Here is a 17,629-nt window from a genome sequence, read left to right as displayed (position 1 = left end):
AGAGATGGATTTATTGAAGGTAGTGGCAAGGGAAGAACAATAAGGGTTAAAAATGAAAAAGTATGGATTCCTTTCAAATATAAGAAAATTACTTAAGTTGTGTTTCTACTATGGTACTTTGGTTCATAAAGATGAGGGATGTCAGTTAAAGGACAAAGTTTTGGAAGATCAAATGATAATGACAGCAGTACAGATTGTGGTTGAGAGCTGAGCCAAATTCTGAGAGAAGAGGACAATGGAAAATTGAGTAGGTTCCAAAGTTAAATCAGGGTGCAAAATTCTAAAAATTGGAAAAGGAATAATGATGGAGAAGGAAGCTGGATGAAGGGGGATGGTGGTAGTGGGGAGAGGTTGTTAAAAGCTTGATATGGTGGGTATGGAAAATCAAGGGACAATAGCCTTAATTGAATTTTTGCAGGTGGTAGCTTCAGTTACTAAAGACTGCTGATACTAGTGACAAGGCTTTAGATTTGTTCGGAATCAAGTGAAAAGACAAGAGTTCTAGTATGGAGCAGGAGGTGGTGGAGGAAAAAAGAGAGAGTATAATAAGTATAGAACTGGAAAAAAGTAATAATGTGAAAAAGAAAAGGAAATTGGAAGAGAAGGGCAAGAGGTAATGAGGAATGGAAAGGGGGATGACTGACTCTAATGATAAACCAATATGTGGGAAGAGGGGATTAGAGATGAAGAATTGTGGTGAGGTTAGAGAGAAAATTGGAAAGAGGAATAAGAAGGGGTTGGTGGAGGAGCATCATGTCAGTGATATTGACTTGTTAGTGAAAAAAACATCCACCACAAGAGCCATGAAAATATTAGTTGAATTGTCAGGGCTTGGGAACCCCCGTACAGTTCAAGATCTCTACTTGTTAGTGGAGGAAAGAAGCCTGATGTAGTTTTCATCATAGAAACTAAACTATTAATAAAGTAGTGGACTGGAAAAAAGAAAGTTGAATTATCATGGTTGCCTAGCAGTGGACTCAGAGGGAAATAGTGGGGGATTAGCATTATTATGGAATCTAATATAGGAATGAATATTTGTTCCTATCTAGAAACATATTAGTGCAACTGTGGATAATGATGGGAGTGAAAAGGAATGGCAGCTCACTACTTTTTATGGCCAACCTAACACAAATAGAAGACAAGATGCTTGGGATTTACTGATTTCTTTGAAACCTAAGGAAAAAAAGTCTTGGATGGTGTGTGGAGATTTTAATAAAATATTAACTTAGCATGAAAAGGTGGATGGTAGTTTAAGAAGTGAGGCTCAAATGAAGAGTTTTAAGGGAGCTTTGGAGAAATGTGGATTATATGATATGGGATGGGAAGGGTCGAGATTCACTTGGAGCAATGGACATGGTGATTCAACCTTCATTAAGAAGAGACTAGATAGAGAGGTTGCAAATGTAGAATGGATCACATGTTCAATAAGGCAAAGGTAGAAGTGATGGTAGCATGGACTTCAGATCACAAACCAATTTTGATTAGTTTGCTGGAAAGATTGTAATAGAAGTAATAATGAGAAGTCAAAGAATGTTTAGATATGAAATGGCTTGGGGACATGATGAAGAGTGTAAGCAGAGGGTCAAAGAAGAATGGAGCAAAGATGTGGGCAGTGTATAAACTTGAAAGAGATTCAAAACTGTTTACAAAGAGCCAGGTAGTGTTGTCAAAGTGGTGTAGATTAAAAGCTTCAGAGAATGAAAAAAAATAAGAGAGAAGACTGTAGTGCTAAAAGAATTACAAAATGATAAGGGACAACATAATGTGAATGATGTAAAAATACTGCAGAGGGAGGTTGGTGAATTACTTGCAAAAGAGAGTGAGATGTGGAGACAAAGGGCAAAAGTTCACTGGTATCAACATGGGGATAAAAACTCAAGGTATTTTCATGCATGTGCTACTCAAAGGCAGAAGCATAATAGGATTAGGAAAATACAAATGATGAGAGTGGAACTAGTATGGAAAATGAGGAGGAAATTTTTAGTGCTTTCAAGAGGTATTTTCAGAATATTTATCAATCTTCTAATCCAAGAGAGGAGGATATGTAAACTCAAAGGTCTCAACAGAAATGAATATGACTCTTATGGCACCAGTCACAACTGTAGAGGTTGGAGGGGCATTAAAACAGCTGGATCCATGGAAGTCACCAGGACCAGATGGATTTGGAGCAGGATTTTTTCAAGATCATTGGGAAGCATTGGGACCTAAGGTTAGTATGGCCATTTGCTGTCTTAAACGGAAGTCAATTGCCTAGTACTTTAAATCATACGAATATTGCACTGGTTCCTAAGGTAACAAACCCAACTTCAGTAAATGAGTTTAGGCCCATCTCTTTATGTAATGTTTTGTACAAACTTATTGCCAAGGTTTTAGCAAATAGACTTAAAAGAGTGCTTCCTTATATTATTCCAAGATGACAAAGTGTTTTTGTACCAGGAATGTCTATAATAGATAATGTAATGGTAGCTTTTGAGATCTTACATTCAATGTTGACAAGAAAGAAAGGAAGGGTGGGGAGCTTAGCACTAAAATTGGATATATCAAAATCCTATGATAGGATAGAGTGGAATTTTTTGGAAAATATAATGAGAAAGCTGGGTTTTGTGAAAGGTTGGATAAGAATGGTCATGAATTGTGTGAAATCTATGTCATTCTCAGTTTTATTGAATGGTAGACCTGATGAAAGTTTTAAACCAAGTAGAGGATTAAGGCAATGTGATCCTCTATGACCTTACCTTTTTATCCTATGTGCAGAAGGTTTAAGTGCTATGTTATGTAAAGCTGAGAAAGAGGAAAAGATAAGTGAGGTGGCTGCAGCAAAAGGGGGTACTAAAATCAGTCATCTGCTGTTTGCAGATGACTGTGTTATTTTCAGTAAAGATATTAAGGAGAATTGGAAGGCTATTCAAGAGGTATTGGAAAAATATGAAAGGGCCTCAAGTCAAGCACTTAACAAGCAAAAGACCTCTATTCTTTTTAGTGCTAATATTCATAGGGAGGTAAAGAGAGAAATCATGTAGAATGCAGGTGTGTGATTTGTGTGGGATTATGGTAAGTACCTGGGGCTCCCAACGATGATAGGCAGAGCTAAATTTCAAACTTTTAAGTTAATAAAGGAAAGGATATGGAGGAAAGTATATTGTTGGAAGAATTCTTTACTCTCTACAGTTGGAAGAAAATCATGATTAAAGCAGTGCTGCAATCGATACCAACTTACACAATGAATGTCTTCTTGTTACCTAAGAGATTATGTACTGAGATTAATGCATTGATATCAAGATTCTAGTGGAAGACCAATGATGAAGGAAAGGCTATTTATTGGAGGAAGTGGTCTAAGATGGGAGATAACAAAGGGGATGGTGGGATGGGTTTTAGAGATATTGAGGTTTTTAATAGAGCACTGTTGGCAAAACAGGGTTGGAAACTGCAATTGGACCAAGTCTCTTTGCTAGCAAAGGTGTTTAAAGAGAAATATTTCAGAAGAACCTAGTTTATAGATGCAAAACTTGGATTCAGACCATCATGTATGTGGATAAGTTTAATGGAAGCACAATCTATTGTGAATGAGGGTTTGACATAGAGGGTTGGGAATGAAAAAAAAGTGGCAATTTGGTTTGATAAATGGCTACCTCAGTCTAAAACACATCGAATCATATCACTTGAAAGGCTGCTAGCATAAAATGCAAAGGTGAAGGAATTAATAAATGAGGAAAATCACAGCTGGAATGAAGAACTAATACAATAAATTTTTAACATAAAAGAAGCAACTCAGATATGCAGTATCCCATTGAGCAAGAGAGGAGGGGTATACAAAGTTGTTTGGGAGTATACAAAAGATGGGAGATACATAGTGAGAAGTGCTTATTATGAAAAAAAAAAAAAAAAGGCAGCTATGGGGGAAAGCTCAAATTGGCAGATTACAAAACAGATGTGGAAGCTTGTGTGGAACTTGAATGTGCCAAGGAAAGTAAAACATTTCATGTCGAAAGCTTTGCAATCAATCTTGCCTACAAAATTGAATATGTGGAAAAGGAATGTGGTGGAAGATGCAACTTGTCCTATTTGTAAAAAGGAGGAGGAATCAATTCAGCATGTCTTGTGGACCTGTCCAGCAGCCAGTGGTGTATGGGCTGAGAGATCTAGTGGCTTGCATAAATGTTGTTGTGAAGAAGTAGACTTTATTCAACTCTGACAGAGACTAATGAAGACATTGGAAAAAGAGAAGTTGGAGAAAGTAGTAGTAATACTGACAGGCATTTGGTTTAGAAGAAATAAATTTGTTTTTAATGAAAAGTTTGATGGTCCAAGTTAGGTAATGAAACAAGTTGAATTGATGATGGAAATGCTTCATAGGTGAACACAGAATAGACATGAAAATAAGCAGGATAAATACAAAGTGGTTGCCACCTAATTTATTTCATGAAAATTAACTATGATGCCTCTGTTAATAGAAAAGAAGATGGGAATTGGGATGGCAGCTAGAAATCACGTAGAAAAAATTTTTTCATTTGTGTTGTAAGGAAATTTGTGGAGGGAATTGAAGTTGTTGAAACACTAGCATTATGAAAGGCAATGGAGACAGCTGCAGAACTAAATTTGGAAGGAGTTGTCTTTGAAGGGGATGCACAAAAAATGGCAAAAGCAATGAACAATAAAGATGTTTATCATGGGTGAATAGATCAACAAGTTCTAGATATTAAAGAGATTCTATCACATAGGCCATCTTGATCTGTACAATCCATCTTCAAAGAAGGTAATAATATAGCACATATGTTGGCAAAGAGAGCTATGCAGAAAGGTGAGGAATCATTTTGAATAATTCCTAGTAAGTTTGTTTCTTTAGTAGAAATGGAGAAACTTTATAATAAGCTTTGCTGTGTTATTTCTCAATGAAATGTGATCATTTAAAAAAAAAAAAAAAAAAAAAAAAGAAAAAGGTACGGCGTACTTCGTGAAGCAAAAGCATGAGCGAGCTATATATATGTAGGCTGTATATGTATATACGCACTCGACGCCTTACATGCTATTATAGATGGTTTTGCCTAATATGCACGACGATCGAGATATGGGTCAGTACCACTACATGATGTGGAGCGAGCGAGCGAGCTAGGCTCTTGATAGTCTAGCTCGAGCTCGTTGGACGGTGTTATAATGTATGTAATTAAGGTACTCTTAAGATTTTTGCATAAAGTACGCACGTAGCTTTGGGTTGGGTTGCAATTTTTCGATGGATCTTAGAAGAAAGTCCTATATATACATGTCATAATTGAGCACACAATTTTGACCTTTTTTTTAATAAATATTTATGTGATCGAACACATGATTAATATATATATATATATATATATGAATGGAACAATTAAAATATTGAGACACATGATACATATATATTGCAGAAATGCATGCAACATGCGTGGTGGCCGCATATCTTTTTTCGTATTCTAGCTGCTGGCCGGCGCCGGCTATACAATGTACGTACTGGCTTTGCGAAGCTAGAAACTCATTGATTACAGGCTATTAATTATCGAGCTTTTTTGTTGGTTTTTAATTAATTAATCTTAGCCAGATCGAGCTTCTAGCTAGATAGATATATCTCTCCAATATTAATTAGCCAAGGATTAATATTTTTTCTTTCTATATATATATATATATATATATATATATATATACTAGCAGTAGGGTAACGTCCAATAGATGTTTGTCTATTTTTTTTTTTTACCTAGTAATTAAGGAAGTGTTTTTTAATGATGTTATGATTTTTTTGTTTTTTTTTAAATGTTTATAATGATTAAAAAAATACATGAAAAAAGAAAAAAAATAAAAAAGTGAAATACACATTCAAGACATATTTTCGGGTTACTTTTTCGTTAGCTGTAGCAGTTCTCTTTAGTTAATTAAGAATATTATCATTTTTAAATTAAGTTTTAACGTGAACAGTAATCATTGTTCAATACTGTTGCTTTTAATGTGAACAGTAATTACTGTTCATGTTATAGCTACTTTAAAATTCTAATTATTTATATAATTTTATTCTCTTAAAAATATTTAAAAAAACTCTATTTTTTATTTAATGATAAAAGATTAGTATTTTATAAATTAAAGTTGAATTTATATTTTAATTATCTATTTTAAGTTTGTTTATTTTTAATGTTTTAACTTGTATTGTTGGATCAATTCTGGAGATTCAAGATGAAGGGTTGAGATTTAAAGTTCTAAATCTTAATTTTTCCAATCACTATTCATTACTATTGGTTTTTAACGTGAACAATGATTCTTGAACAGTAATCTTCATCATTTATCTAAAAGATTAATACTTTATAAATTAAATTTGATAATTTATTTATGATATGATATTTATATGTTAATTATCTAGTTTAAATTAATTTAAATCACTATTTAAATTTTGATTATTGGATTAAATTTAGAGACTTATGATGAAGGGTTGGATTTAAATCTCAAAAATTTTAATATTTTATAAATTAAATTTGATAATTTATTTATGATATGATATTTATATGTTAATTATCTATTTTAAATTAATTTAATTAGTATTTAAATTTTTACATTGGATCAAATTTGAAGACTTATGATGAAGGGCTGGATTTAATCCCAAACATTTCCTTTTCCCTTTCAGTTTCTCTTTCTCCCTCTCTCTTTATTTCGCTCAGTCGCGTCGTCCCTCTCTCTCACGCGATCTCCTCCGTAAAGCAGCCGTGCGCCACCGTGTGGTGTCACCGACAACGTCACCGGCTTCTCCTCACGCCGACGAGCAAACCCCACCGCCGAAGTCCCTTGGCAGCTCCTCCCTTCCCGTGCGTCTTGCCTCTCTCTCTCTCTCACCCGATCTCCTCCGTCAAGCAGCCCAACGCTGCCGTGCACCACCCTACAGCGTAACCGAACCATCTCATCGACTTCCTCTCACGCCGGCGAGCAAAACCCCACCGTCAAAGCCCCTTGGCAGGTCCTCCCTCAGACGCACGCGACCAACCCGAAATGGGTCTCGACGCACGGGTTTCTCTCCCGTAGCGCCGCTGTTGGCCACCCTTACGCCATTGCACCACCACCAGCAGTCTCATCCTTCGCCGACGACCCCTCCTCTTCCTCCTTTCCTCCAGCCGAAACCCCAGCTCCTACCTTCTCTCTTCACGGATTTGTTGATTTGTGATTTGTGATTTGTGTGGTGATTTTGTGACTTGTGTGGAAATTTATTTGATAATATTGTGATTTGTGTGGTGATTTTATGGTGAATTTGTAAAAAAGGGACGTAAGGGAAAGTTGTGATTTTTTTGTGAGGTAGAGAGGGATGCGAGAGGAGGAAGGAAACGTAAAATAAATTACTGTTCATTACTATTTATCTCATTGATCATCGGGCGATAAATACTTTTTAAGTATAAGGAGATATATCGGTCTTTGTCGGATTGTTGAAGAATATATTTGCTTCGGGCCTTTTTAAATGGCTTCAAAGTTTACATATTTTTGCTTCTTTTTTTTTTTCTTTTCTCTAAGACTATTCTCTGTTAATCCGGAAATATGTAACGGTAAATAATATAAATTCTAATGAAGAATATCATTTTTTTCAATTTTAAAATTATATTTCTCACGTTATTTTCGATGTGTTTATAATTATAATTATAAAAAAAAGTTAAAATACTAATATTTTATTATAGTAATTGATTTATCAAGTTTTATATCATCTATATATTTGATAAGTGAATAAGGAGATTTTATTATTTAAAAGTTAATTCTTTGAATTAGCAAATATCATCTCTCTTGTGAATAATCCCACGAAATTTGTTTGGAATGTAAATCCATCTCAACTCATCATTATAATATTTTTAAATTTTAATATAAAATATAATAAATAATTCAATTTTTTTTAAATTTTAAAATAATAATAATAATAATAATAATAATAAATAATATTTTATTATCTCAACTTAATTCAATTTAATATTTAAACACACTGTTAAAAGCTGGCCTTTTTTCCTTTTCTTGCACACTCCTGACGTGACCGTTTCGGTGCGTTACGTTGAGTGGCTGACTGGCATCTACGGATGCCTTTACGTTGAATTCATTTCCGACACAGAGAGCCGAGATGGGAGAGAGAAAGAGGGGATGAGAGAGAGAAGCCGTCTGTGCTTTTTGTAAAAAAAAAAAAAAAAAAAAAAAAAAAACCATGAGGACCAGACTAACCGCGTAGGGTGTGTAATGTGTGGCTGCTCTGTAGTACTACAACCGAGAGCTGGTCCGAGACGACGAGCACGCCTTTCCGCGATGTTGGGTGGACAGTTTACTCGAAATCTTGCTTCGTTTCTGACTAAATACTGTCTCCTTCTTCACGGGTAAATAGTACTCTCCATTCCACTCTTCCTTTCTTTCTTGTTTCACTTCTGTAAGTACCAATTTCATTTCTTCCTCTTCTTCTTCTTCTTCTTCATCTTCTTCTTCTTCTTTTTTTTAATTCGTTTTTATACCATTGAATATTTATACCCAAGTTTTGTTGTCTATATGTCTCTCTAGGGGATTGAAATATTTAATACCTCTTTTTATTGTTGTTTTTCTTCAAAAAAAAAAAAAAAAAGGAGCTATGGCTAATGGCTATCTGTATTGTAATATCCTGTCACAGGTCTTTGGTGTTTGCTTGCCAGAATCCTTTTATATATGTCAGACACCGACACTCTTGCCTGTGTTCTTGTTAATTGTTATGTAGAGAGCGACATATGTACAGCCTAACATGGATACTTCTTGGCTACGTTTATCACATTTTACTTTTTCACGATTCGTGGATGTTAAATCTTCTCCCGAAAACTTAAACCGAACCGAGGGAAAATAGTGATAAGGCTGCATATGTACGTTGTTGAGTTGAGTTTAGATGGTAAAATATTATTAGAATATTATTTTTTAATATTATTATTATTTTAAGATTTAAAAAAATTAAATTATTTATTATATTTTGTATTGAAATTTAAAAAAATTATAACGATGAGTTGAGAAGAGTTTAAGATGCAAATGAAGCTTAATCATATAGTTAAGTGAGCTATTTCTAACCTAAACGGCTGGTATATTATGGACGCAAGTTCGAACTCAGTGTGTATCTCTAACATCAAGTTAAATCATCGTTCCTCCAATGGTTTAAGTAAAAATGGTGAATTTAACTACTTAGTAATTACTTTTAACATTAGTTTTGTTACGAGTGAGCGGTGACATCTACTTGATGAGGAACCAATTACAAACAACTCTAATTTAATTTTGTTGTACGCATTCCATTCCTTGGTGGAGTTATGTTTTGTTTTCCTCTTTCATGTCAACCGTTAAATCTTTAAAACTGCACAATGGTATTTCATAGGACTTTCAATATACAGTTTTGCGTTTTTTTATCAACTCTAAATAGCATTTTTCTTTCTTTTCCTAATTCCAATGTTATTGGTGCAGATTGTCAGGCAAGGTTGCGAGTATGGATGGGAATAGTGAAGAACGAATAACCCGTGTTCTTTTTTGTGGGCCACATTTCCGGCTTCTCATAATTACACGAGAGAATATTTGCGAAAGTACCCCTTCGTCCAGGTACTTCTCCTTGCTGCATTCGTTTCTTCCATCTTTTATGTGTGCCTGGCTTTTCTTTATACATTTGTTTTGAATATATCGAATTTGTGAGTATTGTAAGCTTTGATTTTTCTTTTGATAAGTCCTTTTAGTAACCTTACAAGGAAATGAGATTCCGACCAAGAACAAAAGTCATTTCTGTTGAAGCATGGACACATATCATAGAAACGGCTTTTTTCTCTGATGTTTGACAGTCGTGTCCCCCCATCTCGTACCGTTAGTGTCCCCCATGATATTACTTCCTCTGTGAAGGAAAGCCGTCTTTGCATCCAGTTGCTCCAATTCTAGATTAAAACTGGCCACCAATGCAAACACTATCCTGATGGGAAGTGTGCCTGATAACCTCGGAGATCACCTCATCATAATCCACCCGTTTGGATAATTTTCAAATAGAGAAAATAACCCAAAAGAGTACCTTAGGCATTTTGTTTATTGAGCGGTCTCTAACCATGGATGGTGATAAATTTTTGAAGAAGAGGGGGTTCTTCTAAATTATAATCATGTTTAAAGGACACTCGTGCTGCTTTTATTCGTAAGACTACTTTTACAAAAAGGGGCCAAGTAATGTGCTTTATACTCAAAGTAACTCATAAAACAATAGTTTTTTTTTTTAATTAAAAAAAAAAAAAGTGAGTGAAAGAATTAAGAAACCAAGCTTGGGTATGCTATACACTATGCCAAAAACCTAGGTTTAGCCTTTTAGCTATCATGCATGCTTGCTTAATTTAGCATATTTGAGACTATGGGGTGGTAATTTTATGGACTAAGGAAGGCTAATTGGCTCAATAATATATCCCATCCACTTTTAAGCTTTGTAAACAGGTATGGTGGATAGATAATGATGAATGGATTTTAAATAAGGAGATGGACTAATTTGTTACAGAATCTCATATCTTCAATGCTTTGACAGTGAACATTCCACAATTATCTGTATCTATATTTCAGGTGTATATTGCTCATAAAAATATTTCAGGTGTATATTTCGAGCAAGGTTATTTATTTTAGTCACTTCTTAAGTCTTGGAGAGTACACAATGCTTATGCGATAGTCTTCTATCCTTTAGTATGGCATATGTGTAATATGACGATCTTACTGTTAGTTTTTATAGCAACATATAAGAAAAGTACTCTCATTTTCTCATTTTGTCTTACTCACATGGTGATGACCTTACTGTTGGTTTCTCATTTTCTCTGTTCTTCTCACTTGTTTCTTTCCACATCTTTTCTCTTGAAATTAGACAACGGAATCTAATGAATAAAATTGTTATTAGAGCATATATGCAATTATGGACTGGACTTTGTAGTAGCATTTTCATTTTTAATCATCTCCTGGCATCCCATAGGTGATGTTGAAGAACTTCTTGGGTTTATTTTTCACTTTGATTTTTATAAAATGACCCTAGTATTGGTGCTAAGCAGCTATATTTGAAATGTTGTAGGTTGATGAGGTTCCCATTGATGATGTGCCTAATTCTATATCAAAAGTATCACATGTGTATTGTGAAAAGCATGAAGCTGGACTCAAATGTTCTCTCTCTTGCAACTGAAATGAAGCTTATAATGCAGTATGGTGTAGGCCTGGATGGTAATTGTAATTTCTGTTATTTACCATCATTTAACACATTTATTTTTGTTCTTATGAGTAATTTTCCTATATTACCTTAATATAGGTGTTGATATTGATGCTGCTACGAAGTATGGAGTCAGAGTTGCTAGGATCCCAAGTCATGTAACTGGAAATGCAGCATCATGTGCAGAGATGGTTATATATCTTATTTTGGGCCTTCTTCGAAAGCAAGTATGCTAGTTCAAAACTAATGTAAAAATCATTACAACTTTTTCACAGTACAAGCCCATTGATACACATATTGTATCATGACACCCGGAGGGGTAGAGAGAGGAGAAGAGAAGAAAGACAGGTTTTCTTGAAACTTTTCATAGACTTTTCCGCAATACATGAGTGACAAGGTGGAACCACTTTTGGAGTGAGAAATTTGAAACTCAATTTAATTGCATTTGATGATTGTGGTTAGTTATTCCATGTAAAATTAGAGACTACGTTTCTACTAAATTTGAAGATAAAAATGTGTGTTGGGGTTTTTGTTTTTATGTTGGATGGTATGGCCTTTTACATGCATGTGTATACACTCCTAAGTCTGGCTTTGCTTCTTTTCTATGAGGTCCTAGTGGTTTATGATTATGGGAGTAGCCTTACACCCAATGTTTATTATCTTTGCTCCCACGGTCTGAATTTCTTGTATGTTCATTTTGTCTGTAATTTTCACTATTTTTGCAGAATGAGATGCAAATTGCAGTAAAGCAGAGAAGGCTCGGAGAACCAGTTGGTGAAACACTACTTGGAAAAACCGTGAGTTGCGGCTATCATCTTCAACCACCCAGTTAAATGCATTAATTTTAAAGCTTTTTTTTTCCCTGAATTCTGTTCTTTGGAAATAAATTGCGATATCCAGAAAAAAATTGTGGAAGTTGAGATGTAGCCTAAAGGAAAATGAAAGAACATTTTAGGGTGTTTTGACAGGGATTTCACTTGTAATTAAAAAAAATACTGTTAATGTTCAGCAACAAGGATTCTTGAATATTTTAGTATTTTGCAAATTAACCTATACTGGAGTGATTCAGCCGTCCTTTTAAATATTGTTGTAACATCAAGATTACATATCATAATTTTTTTCTATACCATGATTTCCTGCATGTTCACTTTGATATTTAATTTTTCATTTGCAAAGTGTGTTGAGACTAAGATTTAGGCCTTTAAGACCAATATATGATCCAGTTCTGGTGCATTATGAATCCATTTTAGATAAACACGGTTCTCTTTTTTGGAAACTCAAGAAGGTGGTCCTAAAAAAATTCTTGGCCATGAGCTACTGATAAATTAGAGGTCACAAAGTTTTTGTGTTTGGGTTTAAAGATAATTGTATTCCATGTCTCTTTTGACGATTTTACTTATGTTTGGCGAAATGAAGAAACAAAGCTTGATATTTTTTAACATTTGAGGTAACAAAACCTCTTACAGCTTCTGGTATGATGTGGTTCAAGTTACGTTTGCAGGGTCATCTATTGCATAATTACTTGTTCATATAGATGTCTATTGACAGGTTGATGATCAGATATGCTTGTTAACCAAATAGATTGGCGTTAACTGTCTTAATTTTTAAAATCATGATATTGAGGGGCAAGGGAGCAACAAGGTTCATTACCCCACTTAAGATTAGCGAAACAATTTTGATTTTTACTGGGAATAATCAGTTTGATGGAAATTGCTAGGAAGATGGACTTTTAAGCAATAGCAGCTTAATCTTGCTTTGGCTACTGTATCAAACCAAGTCTCTGTAATTTGTCCTGCAACCTGTGCAGAGGGGATGCAGGTGTAACTTGTTACATTTGCTAAAAAATATGACATGTAATCGGGGATTCTACGTTCCAATATCAATCCCATTATACATCAGCATAAGTGGTACTATCAAGTCTTGACCTACACCAGTGTTAGTGTAATTTTTTTTGGTGACATATTGATCTATACAAGTGTTGTAACTCAATGTTGACTACAAATACCTTTCCGTGTGCACATGTTGGTGGTGTGATGTTCACCATTATGAATTGGGCTATGGGATAATGTTTTCTCTGACAATACAGGTCTTCATTATGGGATTTGGAGATATCGGCATTGACTTGGCAAAGCGTTTGCGACCTTTTGGTGTGAAAATTATTGCTACAAAACGGAGCTGGGTGGCACAATCACAAGAGTCTTGCCAATCTAATGGTATGCAAGGGCATAAGCGAGAAGGGTAAAATTTGTTGCCGGATAAAGCTTTATTCTTTTTGTTTCATTTTAACATACAGATGTTCCAGGTCCAAATAGCACCACAAATGATTTGATTGATGAAAAAGGAATTCATGAAGATATTCACGAGTTTGCAAGCAATGCAGATATCGTCGTTTGTTGCTTAAATTTAAATAGTGAAACGGTAAGATTGGTCATTTTGTTAGTAGTTTTTTCCATTTACTCCTGCTGTGAATGGTAACTTTTGTGTTACACAAACTCCTGCACCAAAATCGATTGGAAATGCTGGAAAGACAATTATTATTGTTGTTGTATTATTTTACATGAAAAGAACATGTGATGCAGAAATGGCACTAGATGCTTATTAATCTCACTTTCTAATCCTTGTCAGACACGTGAGGGAAATGTCCTTCGATAAGGAAGTTTCATTCAAATTCTATGTGGAAGTGTCCAATATTTCGCTTTCTAAAATGTTCTTATATTTTGTCTGCTTTGAATTTCAGGCTGGCACTGTAAACAAGAAATTCATATCTTCAATGAGAAAGGTTTGTTTTTTATGCACTGGTGGTATATGTGAGAAACATCATTTTAGTTAGTGATGACATAAATTTCATATTTTTGCAATGTTCAATCAACCAGCATTTTTGAGAAAGCATAACGTGTAAACAAGGTAGAGAAAATATTGACCAAGAAAGCTCAACCAGCAGTTTCTGAAGTTGGAATGAGGGTTTCCTTCCATCTTATTCACATCAAATTCTCTGATAAGTGGAGTCTTAGGCTCATGTCCCTGTCATTTTATTGGTTATTCAGGGTGCCCTTTTAGTAAATATTGCTCGAGGAGGTGTTCTGGACTATGAGGCTGTTCTTGATCACCTCAAGTCTGGCCACTTGGGAGGCTTGGGCATTGATGTTGCTTGGACCGAGCCATTTGATCCTAATGATCCAATTTTGAAATTCAAGAATGTTCTAATCACGCCTCATGTTGGTGGAGTTACAGAAGTTTCTTGCAGAGCCATGGCTAAGGTATGCACCTTACTAAATCTACTGGATCACTTGCTTAGATAATGATTTCCTACCCAAAAAGAAGAAGTAGACAGGAGTTTCCATGCCTTTCCCTAGTTTCTATTTAACAGTCCAACATGGACCTGACCACCTTTATGCTTTGCTAATTTTAAAACAGGTTGTCGGTGATGTTGCTCTTCAACTTCATGCAGGTATTCCTTTGACGGGATAGAAATTGTCAACTGATAACAGTAAAGAGAATTGTTTGATGGTGCAGCAATAAGCTCTTAGTCTGAAAGGAGTCAGATGAGGAGTAAGGCCTGGTGGATTTTGGGTTATAGCGTAGTGGGAATGATTAATAAACCTCCCAAATCAAGTGATGAAGTCACTTTTCTATTTTCTCCTTTTTGGTTTTGGAATAACCAAAACAACCTTCTCTTCTTGGCGCTTCTTGTAAGAACAACTCTATTATTATTGCTGTCATTCTTTTTTTTTTTTATATAAGAAGAAGTTTCATTGAAATGAATGAAAGATAGGCATAGCCTAAGTACACGGGGAGAATACAAAGGAAAACGCCTAAATACATTCTAAGATAACTACATTAAAGATAAGAAATCATGCACATTGTTTCCATTAAGGACAATAGCTGAAAACCATAGAAGTAAAGTGTGTAGAAAAAAATTCTGAAGCTCAGTTATTGTTCTCTCTCTATCTTCAAAACACCTCGCGTTCCTCCCCATCCAAATACACCACATAATGCATAAATGTACTGCAGCCACCTGGGTACAGCCTTGAATATCCTTCCAACAGGCAAGCATATCAGCCACCTTTGACAGCATAATCCAAGCAACATTCGCTCTACTAAATGTCCCATCCCACAACTCTCGTCACCTCACAATGCAATAAAAGGTGGTCTACTGATTCCCCGTGTTTTTTGCACATATAACACCAAGGCTTTCATTCTTGTGTGCTTCTTCGACGCAAAACGCCTCTCCTCTTGTCTTCATCAACTTGAATTTCATCAAGTTTGTCGTTATGTCCAAATTATAGTCGAGTAAAAAGCCTTACCTCAGCTGTACCATCCCCACCATGTGATAGTTCTCTCTCTCTCTCTCTCTCACGTGACGAACCCAGCAACAGACAGGTTACTTTGACGAAATTTCCAAAACCATTAGATAAAGATGCATCAAGCACAGTGCATTTGGCACGAAAAACTTGTGCAGTTGCTTTAATAGATCCTTTTTATGTTTTAAAGAAAAATAAAACAAATTATCAAATATCAACTAAGATCCCGTTACGCGTTTTATTCTAAAACGCAACAATCCAATTTAATGTATCAATTCGAAAGAAGGACTATACTCAATAACGTAATACGAATAACTTCAGAAATTTAAATGAATAAAATTAACTCTATAGTCATTTTCATGTTACCTATTTGATCAATGCTTACCACTCGATGAGAAGGTATTTTACCAGCCGCAACTGCTGCCCTAAGTAAATCGCCAGCAGCAACATGCACCAAGCCATACTGCATATAGGAGGATGACTTGATTCAATCTGTTCTTCTTCACGGGCAATTCCGAAATGAGAAATTCATGAAATATAACACTATTTAAATGGAAAAGGTCACTCAGTGATTGGGAGAAATAATAAAAATACAATGACCTAAAAACAGAATGTCAAACAGATGAGTGTCTTAAATTGCCTAGATAACAAATAATCAAATGTAATCTAGATGGGGTAATTATCTCTTTCCCCATGGACCATTTACTTTGAGTGCGTATCTTAATGGAGTAAGGGCATAAATGTATTTGAAATATTGAATCTAAAGTCTGTGAGCCAATCTTCTGGCTACAGATACTATTAACACAGACTGACAAACGGTTTAAACTATACAGCAGAACAATCTGACACGTTTAATTCTAGGCAATTAATACACCTACAAAGCAACCACTTTCACCCAAAACAATCGGTATTCTATTTAGACATGGTTAGTTACCATGAAACAGATCTCTATGGGAAAACTTAAGGATGTGTTTGGTTTCAGAAAAATTAAAACTTCAATCAAGACATCTTTCAAACACCGAAAAAAAAAAAAATCTAAGCATTTGACTAAGATTCCGTGAAATAACATACCCCAACAAATACAATCTTACTTACCAACTAAACAAAATTTGAGGAAAAAGAAAAGAGTGTATACTGCTTAGGATGTAGAATAAAAAAAAAGAAAAAGCTTACTTTTTGTGTGATGAGCTCGCATTGGGTTCCTTTGCCAGAAGCAGGAGCCCCAGATATCATAATTTTGAGAGGTTCTGGCTTATTAGCAGCTGCTACTATCTGCTCATGGTCACTAAAACACGATATCAATCCCACCTCAAATTCATACAAATACGCAGTTCCACCGAGCCACAATCATATCAATTAAACCATATAGACCAAAAAAGAAATCACAAAATAAATATCAAGTAGAAGGTACCATGAAATTAGGAGCTTTTGACAACAAGGTTTCCCTTGGAGGAGAGACGGCTAGGGTTCTATCGTAACGGAGGGAGATGCGTGAATTATTCGAGGCGAATGACAAGTGTGAAGTTTGAAGCTTGGGAGAGTTAGAGCGATGGGAAGAAGTGGAGGCTGGGAGTGAAGCAAAGCAAGGCTGAGGCTTTGGCTGCGTTATCGCCGAGAAATTTACGATGCACGCCATTTTGATTTGATCGCTTCCTCGCTCGCTCTCTCTCGCCCGCGCATCAAGGTTAGGACATTTATTTATAATCTCCGTGTGTTGGTCCTACCCTAGCATTATGCTCTTTTTTATTTTTCCCAAGCAACAATTTCTTTTCATTAATTGATATTTGAAAGTAGCAAGATGCATTAATCCATTAATCGTTTACTGTAAATTAACAACGTAGAAAATAAATAAATAAAAAATGGATTTCAAAGATTTAAAAGAAAGAGTTGCTTTTTTAATTGATGATCTTTTATATTTTTTTGGTCTTTGATATTTCTATCTAAGTTCTATGTCAGTCTTGCTTTAGTGCGTACTCTAGACTTCAAAGTTACCGCACCGAGCAATCACGTCTAACCTTAACATTACAAGATTGGATCCACTCATTAAGAGAGAGCATTCTAAAATTGTCTCATTTCCAAGTCTCGTACAAGAATTCAACCTAAATGAAACCATGCTAAAATTGGCACGTTTCCAAGCAATTGAAACAATAAGCCA

At 35.2% G+C, this 17,629-nt stretch overlaps 1 protein-coding gene and 1 pseudogene across 1 annotated transcript; one reads left to right on the top strand and one right to left on the bottom strand.

Moving 5' to 3' along the window:
• The first annotated feature begins 9,437 nt into the window (after positions 1-9,437).
• LOC121259678 lies at positions 9,438-14,530 on the top strand (annotated as a pseudogene).
• On the bottom strand, positions 14,523-17,146 carry LOC121260327 (adenylate kinase 5, chloroplastic-like). Its single transcript, XM_041162149.1, has 4 exons — positions 16,886-17,146; positions 16,648-16,746; positions 15,860-15,937; positions 14,523-14,651 (listed from the first exon to the last, which is right to left on the bottom strand). The coding sequence occupies exons 1-4, from the start codon at positions 17,108-17,110 to the stop codon at positions 14,523-14,525; spliced, it is 531 nt and encodes a 176-aa protein (XP_041018083.1). The 5' UTR covers positions 17,111-17,146.
• Between the last annotated feature and the right edge of the window lie 483 nt (positions 17,147-17,629).

This window comes from Juglans microcarpa x Juglans regia, chromosome 4D (assembly GCF_004785595.1).
Source record: "Juglans microcarpa x Juglans regia isolate MS1-56 chromosome 4D, Jm3101_v1.0, whole genome shotgun sequence".
NCBI lineage: Eukaryota > Viridiplantae > Streptophyta > Magnoliopsida > Fagales > Juglandaceae > Juglans > Juglans microcarpa x Juglans regia.
Note: the sequence above shows the minus strand (reverse complement) of the source record. Positions and strands in the feature narration are given on the sequence as shown.